At 47.8% G+C, this 12869-nt stretch overlaps 1 protein-coding gene across 1 annotated transcript in view; it reads left to right on the top strand.

Moving 5' to 3' along the window:
* Positions 1–10608, top strand: part of ADGRA1 (adhesion G protein-coupled receptor A1) — a 29419-nt gene extending 18811 nt beyond the window's left edge. Inside the window, exons 6-7 of the mRNA XM_066239242.1 lie at positions 6794–6892; positions 8030–10608. Coding sequence (XP_066095339.1) covers positions 6794–6892; positions 8030–9230 — 1300 coding nt within the window. The 3' untranslated portion in view covers positions 9231–10608. The remainder of the gene's footprint in view (positions 1–6793; positions 6893–8029) is intronic.
* The last annotated feature ends 2261 nt before the right edge of the window (positions 10609–12869 follow it).

Genomic DNA, 12869 nt, shown 5'->3' on the forward strand with positions numbered 1-12869 from the left:
TCCATAGTGTATATGTGCCACATCTTCTTTAGTCTTCTATTGAAGGGCTTTCATGTCTTGGCCACTGTGAACAGTGCTGCAATGAACATGGGGCTACATGTGTCTTTACGTATCAATGTTTCTGAGTTTTGGGGGTATATACCCAGTAGAGGGATTGCTGGGTCATAAGGTAGTTCTATTTTCAGTTTTTTGAGGAACCACCATACTTTCTTCCATAATGGCTGTACTACTTTACAGTCCCACCAACAGTGAATGAGGGTTCCTTTTTCTCTGAAGCCTCTCCAACACTTGCTATTACCTGTCTTGTTGATAATAGCTAATCTAACAGGTGTGAGGTGATATCTCATTGTAGTTTTGATTTGCATTTCTCTAATAACTAATGAAAATGAGCATCTTTTCATATATCTGTTGGCCATTTGTATTTCTTCCTGGGAGAAGTGTCTGTTCATGTCCTCTTCCCATTTTTTTATTGGATTGTTTGTTGTTGAGTTTTATGAGTTCTTTGTAAATTTTGGATATTAGGCCCTTATCTGAGCTGTTGTTTGAAAATATGATTTCCCATTTAGTTGGCTGTCTGTTTATTTTGTTGTCAGTTTCTCTTGCAAAAACTTATTAGTCTGATTTAGTCCCATTCATTTATCTTTGCCTTCACTTCCCTTGCCTTTGGAGTCAAATTCATAAAATACTCTTTAAAACAGGGGTCCATGAGTTTAGAACCTATGTCTTCTTCTATGTACTTTATTGTTTCAGGTCTTATATTTAGGTCTTTGATCCATTTTGAATTAATTTTAGTACAAGGGGACAAGCTGTAGTCAAGTTTCAATCTTTTGCATGTAGCTTTCCAGTTTTCCCAGCACCATTTGTTGAAGAGGCTTTCTTTTCTTCATTGTGTGTTGTTGGCCCCTTTATCAAAAATTATTTGACCATATATATGTGGTTTTATTTCTGGACTTTCTATTCTGTTCCATTGGTCTGAGTGTCTATTTTTCTGCCAATACCATGCTGTTTTGATTGTTGTGGCCCTATAATATAGTTTGAAGTCAGGTATTGTAATGCCCCCAGCTTCATTCTTTTTCTTTAAGATTGCTTTGGCTATTTGGGGTTTTTTATAGTTCCATATAAATCTGATGATTTTTTTGTTCTATTTCTTTAAAAAATGTAATTGGAATTTTGATGGGAATTGCATTAATTTGTATATTGCTTTGGGTAATATGGCCATCTTGATTATATTTATTCTTCCTATCCAAGAACAAGAAATATTCTTCCATCTCATTGTATCTTTTTCGATTTCCCTTAACAATGCTTTGTAGTTTTCATTATATAGGTCCTTTACATTCTTTATGTTTATTCCTAGATGTTGTTTTTTTTTTTTTGTATTTTTCTGAAGCTGGAAACGGGGAGAGACAGTCAGACAGAATCCCGCATGCGCCCAACCGGGATCCACCCGGTACGCCCACCAGGGGGCGACACTCTACCCACCAGGGGGTGATGCTCTGCCCCTCCGGGGCATCACTCTGTTGCGACCAGAGCCACTCTAGCGCCTGGGGCAGAGGCCAAGGAGCCATCCCCAGCACCCGGGCCATCTTTGCTCCAATGGAGCCTCAGCTGCGGGAGGGGAAGAGAGAGACAGAGAGGAAGGAGAGGGGGAGGGGTGGAGAAGCAGATGGGCGCTTCTCCTGTGTGCCCTGGCCGGGAGTCGAACCTGGGACTTCTGCACACCAGGCCGACGCTCTACCACTAAGCCAACCGGCCAGGGCTTATTTTATTTTTTTTGTTGCAATCGTGAAGGGGATTTTTTTTTGAGTTCGTTCTCTAATGTTTCATTGTTGGCATATAGAAAGGCTATGGACTTTTGTATGTTAATTTTGTATCCTGCAACCTTACTGTATTGGCTTATTGTTTCTAGTAGTTTTTTTGTAGATTCTTTGGGGTTTTCGATGTATAGGATCATGTCATCTGCAAAAAGTGATACCTTTACTTCTTTTCTGATACGGATGCCTTTTATTTCTTTGTCTTGTCTGATTGCTCTGGCTAGAACCTCTAGCACCACATTAAATAAGAGTGGAGAGAGTGGACAACCCTGTCTAAAGTTTTTTTTTTTCATTCATTTTTTTTTAGAGAGGAAAGGGAGAGACAGAGAGAGAGAAGGGGGGGAGGAGCTGGAAGCATCAACTCCCATATGTGCCTTGACCAGGCAAGCCCAGGGTTTCAAACCGGTGACCTCAGCATTTCCAGGTCGACGCTTTATCCACTGCGCCACCACAGGGCTGGACAACCCTGTCTTGTTCCTGATTTAAGGGGGAAAACCTTCAGTTTTGTGCCATTTAATATGATGTTAGCTGATGGTTTATCATATATGGCCTTTTATCATGTTGAGATATTTTCCTTCTATACCCATTTTGTTGAGAGTCTTAAACATAAAATTGTGTTGTATTTTATCAAATGCCTTTTCTGCATCTATTGATAAGATCATGTGGTTTTTTTGTTTTGTTGATATGGTGTATTATGTTTACCATTTTACGTATGTTGAACCATCCTTGAGATTCTGGGATGAATCCCACTTGATCATGATGTATTTTTTTTTAATATGTTGTTGTATTCGATTTGCTAGTATTTTGTTTAGTATTTTAGCATCTGTATTCATTAGAGATATTGGTCTGTAGTTTTCTTTTTTTGTGCTATCCTTGCCCAGTTTCGGTATAAGGGTTATGTTGGCCTCATAAAATGTGGTGTTTGGAAGTATTGCTTCTTCTTCAATTTTTTGGAAGACTTTGAATAGAATAGGAACCAAGTCTTCTTTGAATGTTTGATAAAATTCACTAGTATAACCGTCTGGGCCTGGACTTTTATTTTTGGGGAGGTTTTTAATAGTTTTTTCTATTTCTTCCCTACTAATTGGTCTGTTTAGGTTTTCTGCTTCTTCTTGACTCAGTCTAGGAAGGTTATATTGTTCTAGGAATTTATCCTTTTCTTCTAGATTTTTGAATTTAGTGGCATAAAGTTTTTCATAGTATTCTACAATAATTCTTTGTATATCTATGATATCCGTGGTGATTTCTCCTCTTTCATTTTGAATTTTGTTTATATGAGTCATTTCTCTTTGTTCCTTGGTAAGTCTTGCCAAGAGTTTGTCAATTTTGTTGATCTTTTCAAAGAACCAGCTCCTTGTTCTATTAATTTGTTCTATTAATAGTTTTTCTGTTCTCTATTTCATTTATTTCTGCTCTGATTTTTATTATCTCCTTTCTTCAGCTGGTTTTGGGTTGTCTTTGTTCTTCTTTTTCCAGTTCCTTAAGGTGTGAAGTTAAGTGGTTCACTTGGGCTCTCTCTTGTTTGTTCATAAAGGCAAGAAGTGATATGAACTTCCCTCTTATCACTGCTTTTGCTGCATCCCATAGATTCTGATATGTTATATTGTCATTTTCATTTGTCTGTATATATCTTTTGATCTCTGCACTTATTTCTTCTTTAACCCATTCATTTTTTAAAAGTATGTTGTTTAGTTTCCACATTTTTGTGGGGGGTTTTTCTTCTTTTTTGCAGTTGAATTCTAGTCTCAAGGCTTTATGATCAGAAAATATGCTTGGTACAACTTCGATTTTTCTGAATTTGCTGATGTTATTTTTGTGGCCCAACATATGGTCAATTCTTGAGAATGATCCGTGTACACTGCAGAAAAATGTATACTCTGTCGCTTTGGGATGAAATGTCCTGTAGATGTCTATCATATCCAGGTGCTCTAGTGTTTTGTTTAAGGCCAATATATCTTTATTGATTCTCTGGATGACCGATCTAGAGCCGTCAGCGGTGTATTGAGGTCTCCAAGTATGATTGTATTTTTGTCAGTTTTTGTTTTAAGGTCAATAAGTAGCTGTCTTATATATTTTGGTGCTCCTTGGTTTGGTGCATATATATTAAGAATTGTTATGTCTTCTTGATTCAGCATCCCCTTAATCATTATGAAATGACCATTTTTGTCTCTGAGTACTTTTGCTGTCTTGTAGTCAGCATTATCAGATATAAGTATTGCTACGCCTGCTTTTTTTTGGATGTTATTTGCTTGGAGTATTGTTTTCCAGCCTTTCACTTTGAATTTGTTTTTATCCTTGTTGCTTAGATGAGTTTCTTGTAGGCAGCATACAGATGAATTTTCTTTTTTAATCCATTATGCTACTCTGTGCCTTTTTATTGGTGAGTTTAATCCGTTTATATTTAGTGTAACTATTTATACTTGTGGGTTCCCTATTGCCATTTTATACATTGCTTTCTGTCAGTTTTGTGTCTTGTTTGATTCTTCTCTTTTGTTTTTTTATCCTTTGTTTTTGTTTGTTTATATTCCATACTTCTTTCCTCTGTTGCTATCTTTTTTAAATCATGTGCTTCTGTGGTGGTTTTTTCAAGGGTGGTTACCATTAAGTAATAAAAAGGTTCCTACCCTGTTCATTGTAATGCACTATCTTGTGAGTACTTCTGTACTCCATCGTCCTTTGCTACTGTTAATTTCCGTCATTTCCCCTTTTTTTGTTTGTTTGTTTTTGTTGTTACAGTTTAAATTTGGTTTTATTGTTTTCTTGGTGGAGCTGTTACTTGGAGTTTTGTTTTGTTTTGTTCTTTGTATCTGGTTGGAAAACCCCCTTTAGTAATTCCTGGAGTGGGGGTTTTCTGATGATAAATTCTCTCATCTTTTCTGTATCTGTGAATGTTTTCATTTCTCCTTTGTATTTGAAGGATAGCTTTGATGGGTATAGTATTCTTGGCTGAAAGTTCCTCTCTTTCAGGACTTTAAATATTGGGGTCCACTCTCTTCTAGCTTGTAGAGTTTCTGTTGAGAAATCCGATGATAATCTAATGGGCCTTCCTTTATATGTTGTATTCTTCTTTTCCCTGACTGCCTTGAGAATTTTTTCTTTGTCGTTGGTTTTTGCCAATTTCATTATGATGTGCCTTGGAGTAGGTTTGTTGGGGTTAAGAAAACTCGGAGTTCTGTTTGCTTCTTGAATTTGAGGCTTTAGTTCTTTCCACAGGCTTGGGAAATTCTCATCTGTTATTTGTTTGAATATGTTCTCCATTCCATTTTCTCTCTCTTTGCCCTCTGATATACCTATTATTCTTATATTATTCTTTTTGATGGAGTCAGACAATTCCTGTAGGGCTTTCTCATTTTTTTAAATTTTTGAGTCTCTTTCTTCTTCTCTCTGTTGTGCCTCAAGTTGCTTGTCTTCTATTTCACTAATCCTACCTTCTATCTGCCCTCTTCTATTAACTAAGCTTGTTACCTCGTTTTTCAGCTCGTGAATTGAGTTTTTCATCTCTGTTTGATTTGTTTTTATAGTTTCAATTTCCTTGGTAATATATTTTTTGTGTTCGTTGAGTTGTTTTCTGAGCTCCCTAAATTGCCTTTCTGTGTTTTCTTGTATGTCTCTGAGTATTTTTAGGATTTCTATTTTAAATTCTCTGTCATTTAGCTCCAGGGTTTCTAATATATTAAATTTTTTCTCCATAGATTTTTCCTCATCTATCTGCGCTACCTCTCTGTCTTTTGTATCCATGATATTTGATTTCCTTTTCCTTAATGGCATCTGAGGGTGGTTTTGTTGATAGTACTTTGCGTTTAGTGTGGAACTGCTGGAGGCTCCAAGGATAGATTTTTCTGTCTCTGGTTGAAGATCTTGTTGAATTTTGGGGGAGATTTATCGGTATCTCTCCTTACGGTGCCATTTCTCTGACGTCACTCTCGCAACTATCTCTGTGTCGTCTATTGTAGTCAGTATGTAACTTGCTTTCAGTTGTTGTTCATCCATTTTGATGATCTCTGCCTTTGGAGACTTTAGTCCATTAACATTTAATGGAATTTTCACTTGGCTGGATTTAAGTCTCCATTTCAGTTTTCTATATTTTTTTCTTCTGTTCTTCCTTTCCTCTTTTATTTTCTTCTTTTGGATTATTTTAATTTTTAGAAATGTTTTAATCTATCCATTTGCTTTTTGCCTATTGATTTTTTTGTGGTTGCTTCAGGGATTCAGATCCACAGCTTCTTCATAGTCTATTTAGTGTGAAAATCCTACTATTTCATGTAAAATATATTAGAAACTTGGCAACCGAATGGGACCATCTTCCCTCCCACCATCCTTATGCTGCAAACACTATAGGTAGTGCCCCAACATGTGTCATAAACATCACAAGGCAGAGTTAACATTTTTTCTCTAAACAATCCTATATATTTAAAGAAGTAAAGAGGAAACAAAATCTTTTGTATTTACCCTAACATTTAGCATTTTGATGTTCTTCCTTCCTCCAAGTGTCCATCTGGTACAAGATCCCTTCAGCCTAAGGGACTTCATTTTGCATTTCTTTTGGTGCAAGTCAGCTAGTGGCCAATTCTCTAAGTTTTATTTTTTCAGAATATGTCTTCTTCATTCTGAAGGGTGTGTTCTCTGAGTGTAAGATTCTGGGCGGCAGAGTTCCCAGGAGTCACTGAAAGGGACCATAGGCAGGATCACCCTGCTCCCAACCAAGGACATGGGGCCCATGTCATTCTTCTCACTGGGGACAGGGCACTAAGGCCTGGCCAGGGCCATCTCTGCAGGGTGATAGCAGCCAGTGAGGGGGCAGAGGAGATGCCAGGCTCTGGCCATGGCTCCCTGGTGGACAGGGCTAGTGATGCCCCTCACTGACAGCCACCTGGTCAGGACCCCTGGGGATGCCCTTCCTCCTTTGCCTGGAAAGTGGTGCTATCCTTTGGGAGACCCGGTTGGGTTCAAAGGGCAGTGAGTGGCCTCCTATTCTCCGGCAGGTTCTACCTCATCAGTGGAGGGGTTCCTTTCATCATCTGTGGAGTCACGGCTGCCACGAACATCAGGAATTATGGGATGGAGGGAGAGGACTCTGCATAGTGAGTATAAGCATGGGGAGAGGGGATGCCAGGCTTCTGCCCAGAAGCACTGGCCAGGTCCAGTGCCCTGGCTGCAGGTGTCTGGCAGCACCAGCTCCGCTCATTACAGCCACTCATAGACGACAGATGTAAACAGCCTGGAATGAGGTGCAATCTCACTGAGACCACGCAAGCAGGGGTCCTGGGGCCGCCCAGTGAGTGCTCCCAGCTGCCCACATGGTGACATGTACTCCTCCCTGATGGACTCAGTGTCCCCATAGCCTCTTTCCCTGGGTACCATCGGCTGGTTTTGGGGAGATGAAAGAGGCCTGGGAGACCAATAACACCCGATTGCATGGCCAAGGCCAGCAGGGTGGACCCAGCTGCACGTAGGAACTGAGTCCCCCACAGGTCCTCCCCACCCTCATTCCCCACAGGACACCCATCCCCAGTCCTATGGGCCCCAGTGCCCCAGGACACAGCCCAGCACCCTTCTGACCTCTGAACTGCAGAGCAGTCTGGGTGCATCAGGCTGGCCCTGGTAGGTGGGGGGGGGGGGTCACATGCTCGTCACCTGACTGTGAGGCTCCTGTTGGCCACATGCGGCAGTTACTCCACAGGCACCTAAGGGTGCAGGCAGAGCAGTCAGCGCTGGGCTCTCCCCACAGCCGACCCCTCTGGCCCTGGGAAGGCATCTCTCCCCCACATTCATGACAGCACCATGCTGGGCTCAGTCACAGCACAGCCCTCAGCAGACCCTCTGGACCCACAAACTGTGCCTGTAACCCCCATGCCATCACCTCTCCTTCTCCCTAAGTCTCCCCCAAAAGCTGAGCCCCACAGGATGCAGGCCCTGCTCCCTCCAGAAATCACCCCACCTAGGGCCTCCCTGAGGCAGACAGACAGGAGAAAGGCACCACACAAAGAAGCAGGCAGCAAGGACAGGCAGCCCACCTGTGCCCCCACACCCAGAGCACCGCCGGCACTGTCCTGGTGCCTCGGTACCAGCGGGCCAGGTGTACTTGTGTCCTTATCACACAGTTGTGCTCGCTGACTGTGGAAAACGCCCTTGTCCCGACGAGCTCAGGGGAGCAGTGGCCCTAGTTCACCAGATGCTGTACACGGTGTGACCTGTGCTGACCTGCTCTCCTCTCACAGCTGCTGGATGGCCTGGGAGCCCAGCCTGGGTGCCTTCTACGGGCCAGCGGCTTTCATCACCCTGGTCACCTGCGTGTACTTCCTGGGCACCTACGTCCAGCTGCGGCGACACCCGGAACGCAGGTATGAGCTACGGGAGCGGACGGAGGAGCAGCACCGGTTGGTGGGGCCAGTGGCCAGCCCCGGCCCCAGGGCCCCGCTGGGGATGCCGCCCCCCTGCGCCGCCCTGGCTGCCTCGCTGCTGCAGAACGAGCACTCGCTCGAGGCCCAGCTGCGGGCTGCTGCCTTCACGCTGTTCCTGTTCATGGCCACGTGGACCTTTGGGGCCCTGGCCGTGTCACAGGGCCCCCTCCTCGACATGGTCTTCAGCTGCCTGTACGGCGCCTTCTGCGTGACGCTGGGGCTCTTCGTGCTCATCCACCACTGTGCCAAGCGGGACGACGTGTGGCACAGCTGGTGGTCCTGCTGCCCTTCCCGCCGGGATGCCCACCCTGCCCTGGACGCTAATGGGGATGCACTAGGGCATGCCAGCTGCCTGCAGGACTCGCCTTGTCCCAGTAAGCCACGGGGCTTTGGACACCCACCGACCAGCCACTGCAAGATGACCAACCTGCAGGCCACCCAGAGCCACGTCAGCTGCCTGTCGCCAGCCACACCATGTTGTGCCAAAATGCACTGTGAGCAGCTGATGGAGGACACGGCCCATGTCCACATGCATGAGGAGGATGCCTTTGAGCACGACCCGCACCTGCACAGGTGCCTCCAGGGCAGAACTAAGCCTCACTACTTCAGCCGGCACCGGGCGGCCACGGACGAGCAGGAGTACGCCTACCACATCCCGTCCAGCCTGGACGGCAGCCCCCACAGCTCATGCACGAACAGCCCCCCCAGCTCGCTTGAGGGCCCCATGGGGATGCACACACTGGCCTGCTGCGCCCAGGGCAACCCCTTCCCCTTGGTTAGCCAGCCCGAGGGTGGCAACATTAGCCCCACACTCTATGGCTGTGCCCTGCGGCCCAGCAGGGAGGTAGCCTGCGACCCGGCCCACTTCGAGATGCTCCGGAGGGCACAGTCTCTGCCCTTCAGTGGCCCCGGCCAGAACGGGCTGCTCAAGGGTGACGGGTGTGACGCCGTGCCCTATGGTGCCGACAGCACAGGCAACATCCGGACGGGGCCCTGGAAGAATGAGACGACCGTGTAGCCGCCTCACCGCCCATCCTGGACCAACATCAGAGCAGAGCAGGGACCCCGTGCCATGTGAGGTCTGTGGGCTCACCCCCGATGATGCCTCATTGTGAAAGACTCAAATGGGAAGAACTTTGGGCCATATAGCCTCCACTAACCTTGAGGTCAGACAAGCCGTCCACCACAGTCACCACTTTCTGAGCCGCAGCACCTGGTCCCCAGGCAGCCCAGCCACACAGTGGGCAGAGGAGCCCTGCCCACTGGTGATGGCCATGGCAATAGGCACCACTGACTTTTCCTAGTGTTCAGTGTGTGTATTCAGTCTTGTTCTAAGGGGCGGGCAACCTGCTGGTCAGTCCAGCAGACCTGGGGACCCACATCTGAGCCTTGCCCAGTGCCATCACCTCCTTCAGCCCCCCTTCCTGGATCAGCCCCGCCCCACAGGCCTGCGAGCCTCCCAGGCTCAGGGGCACCGGCTGTGCTGTGGGAGAACGTCATCGTCAGAGGGTCAGAGGGGCCTTTGGCTTTGTAAATGCCCAAACATCCTTTAGAAGATTCGACTTCCAAAGTCAGCAGCTATCAGGACTACATCCTGCCCCATTTGGGAAAAATTAATTTCCCTGCCCCCAAAAGAGGAGGAGCTGGGCTGTCCATGAACATCTGCATACAAAGCCCTGCCTCAGAGCCCAGAAGTGCCCCATCTCACACGGGCAGGCCAGTGGGTTCTCACAGAGGCAGAAGCCTGGACATCTCGAGGGACATGCCGTGTATATGAGACCTGCACAGCTGTTCCTCCATCACTCCCTCTTCCTGGGACCGTGACACACACACACACACACATGTGTACACACACACACCACATGCACATGCCACGTGTGTGTATCACATGTTCATCGCACCCATGCACGGGACACCATCCCTGTGCATGCACATCACCACCACACATGCACACGGCTCATGTGCACAGAGTAACCAGATGTCCAGTGCCCTGCACAGGTGTCATTGCTGTGACTTACCCGTGTGCTCCACCGTCTATGTGGGAGGATGTCACTTGGAACAGGTCCTTCCTTCACACACTGGGAGGACGGGGAGTGTGTCAGGGGCCCCAGGTCCCACGCTCAGCATCTGAGCACCAGGAGCCTCACTCCCCGGGATTCCTGCAAACCTGACAATGAAGTTGTAACTCACCACAGTGTCCCTACCTGCTGCCAACCCCATGTGTCCTCACGGGCCACCCAGATAGGCACCCCAATGACCGCTAGGCAGCCCCTGTTCGTCACTGTCAGGCCTGTCCACCTGCTTCTGTAGCTGAGATGAACCTGAGCCCCGACACCGTGCTGTGTGCACTGTAGATGCAGGACTGTCAGGTGAAATACAGCGTTTTGCACTGTTCACCCTTTGTGAGGCTGGTTCATGCCGTCCGTGTGCATCTCTGACCCTCACGGGGACGAGCCGCCTGTGCGCGAGGTCCTGCTCTGTGCCCTGGAGCCTGGGGCTGATTGCTCTCTTGGCCCCCCCCCCCCGGTGTCCAGCACCCCCCACCCACCCACAGCCGTCCTGGCAGAGCAGAGCCACGTCTTCACTCAAACCAGAGCAGCCCAGCAGCACATGTTAAACCTTGAGTGTCTCAGGGCTGACTCAGCTTCCTGAGCCCAGCTGGGAGCCGTGTTGTGACACGTCCCACTGTCACATCGTGTTTCTAGAGCACAAAATCCACAGCAGGACGGCAGGCAGGTGTTCCGTGCGGAATGCCTTCTGGAAAGGACATCTTGTGTCCTTTCCTTGCTCTGTGCACATATGTCTGCATGTGTACATGTGTGGGTGGTGAGGTGTAAGGTTGTGTGAGAGGTATATGTGCTTACATGGTGCTGTATGTTTGTGTGTTATATGGCCGTGCACATGTGCGAGTCCATGCATGTGTGACTGCGTTAGTGAGTGGATGTGTGTGCCTGAGAGTGCATGTGTGTGCATGACTGTGTGTAGTACATGAGAGTGTGTTACATGCATGTGGGTGCTCTTCAGAGAGTTGGAAGGTCAAAGCTGTGAGCTCTGGCTGTTTGGGGGCAGCAGAGCAGGAAGGGGCATGGGAGAGAGGCACACCCCTGAGACATGACCCATAGCTGCTGTGCCCATCCCTCAGTGAGAAGCTGAAGGATGGGGGTTGGTGACAGGATGAGTCTCCCCACCCCAAGCTCTGCTGTGTTGGCTCTGGTGGGCCAGGAGTGAGGGGGTGCTGGATGGGGCTGTGTGGACACGCAGACACATGTGACAGAGACACACCACCCAAGGAGCAGCCCTCACCAGGCTGTGGATCCAAAGGCATCGGCCTGACGTCACAAAGGTTACCATGTCAGTCTGAGGACCGGAAATCCCTGCACCCAGGCAGGGGAGGGGCCTTGCCAGAGCCCCCCTGTCCTCCACCTTTCTGCAGCCCTCATGCCCACCAGGCTGGCAGGTGTTGGCCCTGCAGGGTCCTGCCCATGGCCTTCCTCGCCCAGGTTCCCAGGGAACCACCCGCCATGGCCATGTCCCCCACTTTCCCAGGGTGCAATGTACCAAGTTGTGCCGTAAATTCCCTCCACCTCAAACTGCACAAATGCCCACACTTGCTCTGTCACAAGCAACACACTGCTGTACACTCATAGCTCTGCCACACCCATGTGGTACCTTTGGTACCCAGCCTGCCAGAGGGACCCCACTTCCTGTGGTTAGGGCTTCTGGCATCAGAATTTGGGTTAGAGTGGTTAGGAATGGAATTTCCCAGTCAGTCCCAGCTGGGCACGGGGTTGACTCAGAACGTGGGGCCGCAGTCCCCTCCTCATTCTGTCCACCTGGACCAGGCTTCCCCTCATGGACAGATTCTCACAGAGCAGGGAGCCCTGGTCTTTCCCAAGCTCCTCAAGAGTGAGAAGTCACATTCGGGGTCTTTGTTCCCGATTCAGGTGTGTGATGGGGGGGGGTCAGCTGGCCTGGGACGCATGCCCGCAGTGACCTCACCCCTTCAGCCCCAGGCCCCCAGGAAGGCAACGTGAGCTGAGCGAGGACACAGCCCATGGCGCAGGTGGTTCAGAACAATGCGGAATGAGACACAAGCCCTGTTCCCCAGCGGGTCACCTCCTGGGAACTATGAGTTTGCTACGTCCCAACTGTGACTCGGCCGCACATTTGTGTGATTGCAACACGAGGAAGCGGCATATCCACACAACATCCTTAAGTGAAAGGGACGCCGTGGTCTGGGCCCAGCGGGACAGCGAGAAACGGGGAGAGCAGGGAGCCCAGGGCAGTGCAGGCTCCCCAGCAGAGGTCTGCGGTCTGCTGTCCTGGGTGTGCTCCCACCTCCAAGAGAAGCATCACCACTAACTTGACCCCAAAACCTCGACAATGTAAAACGACTCTCACGATCACTGGAAACAAACAAACAAACAAAGTTTTAAAACGTTAATTTGTTCAATTTATTAAAACTTACATACGTATTTGTTGCCGGAAAGTGTGATGGGTTAGCTGTAGAAACTTTCCAGCATAAAAATAAGTCACAGTAGAATAAAATTCTGGGCAAAACTGGGTGGCTATAATGAGTATAATGAAAACGTCATGATAAGGACTTCTGACTGTTCTAGAAAAACATGTTTATATGTGTTCTTTATTTTATAAATGA

Source organism: Saccopteryx bilineata, chromosome 7 (genome assembly GCF_036850765.1).
Source record: "Saccopteryx bilineata isolate mSacBil1 chromosome 7, mSacBil1_pri_phased_curated, whole genome shotgun sequence".
NCBI classification, from domain to species: domain Eukaryota; kingdom Metazoa; phylum Chordata; class Mammalia; order Chiroptera; family Emballonuridae; genus Saccopteryx; species Saccopteryx bilineata.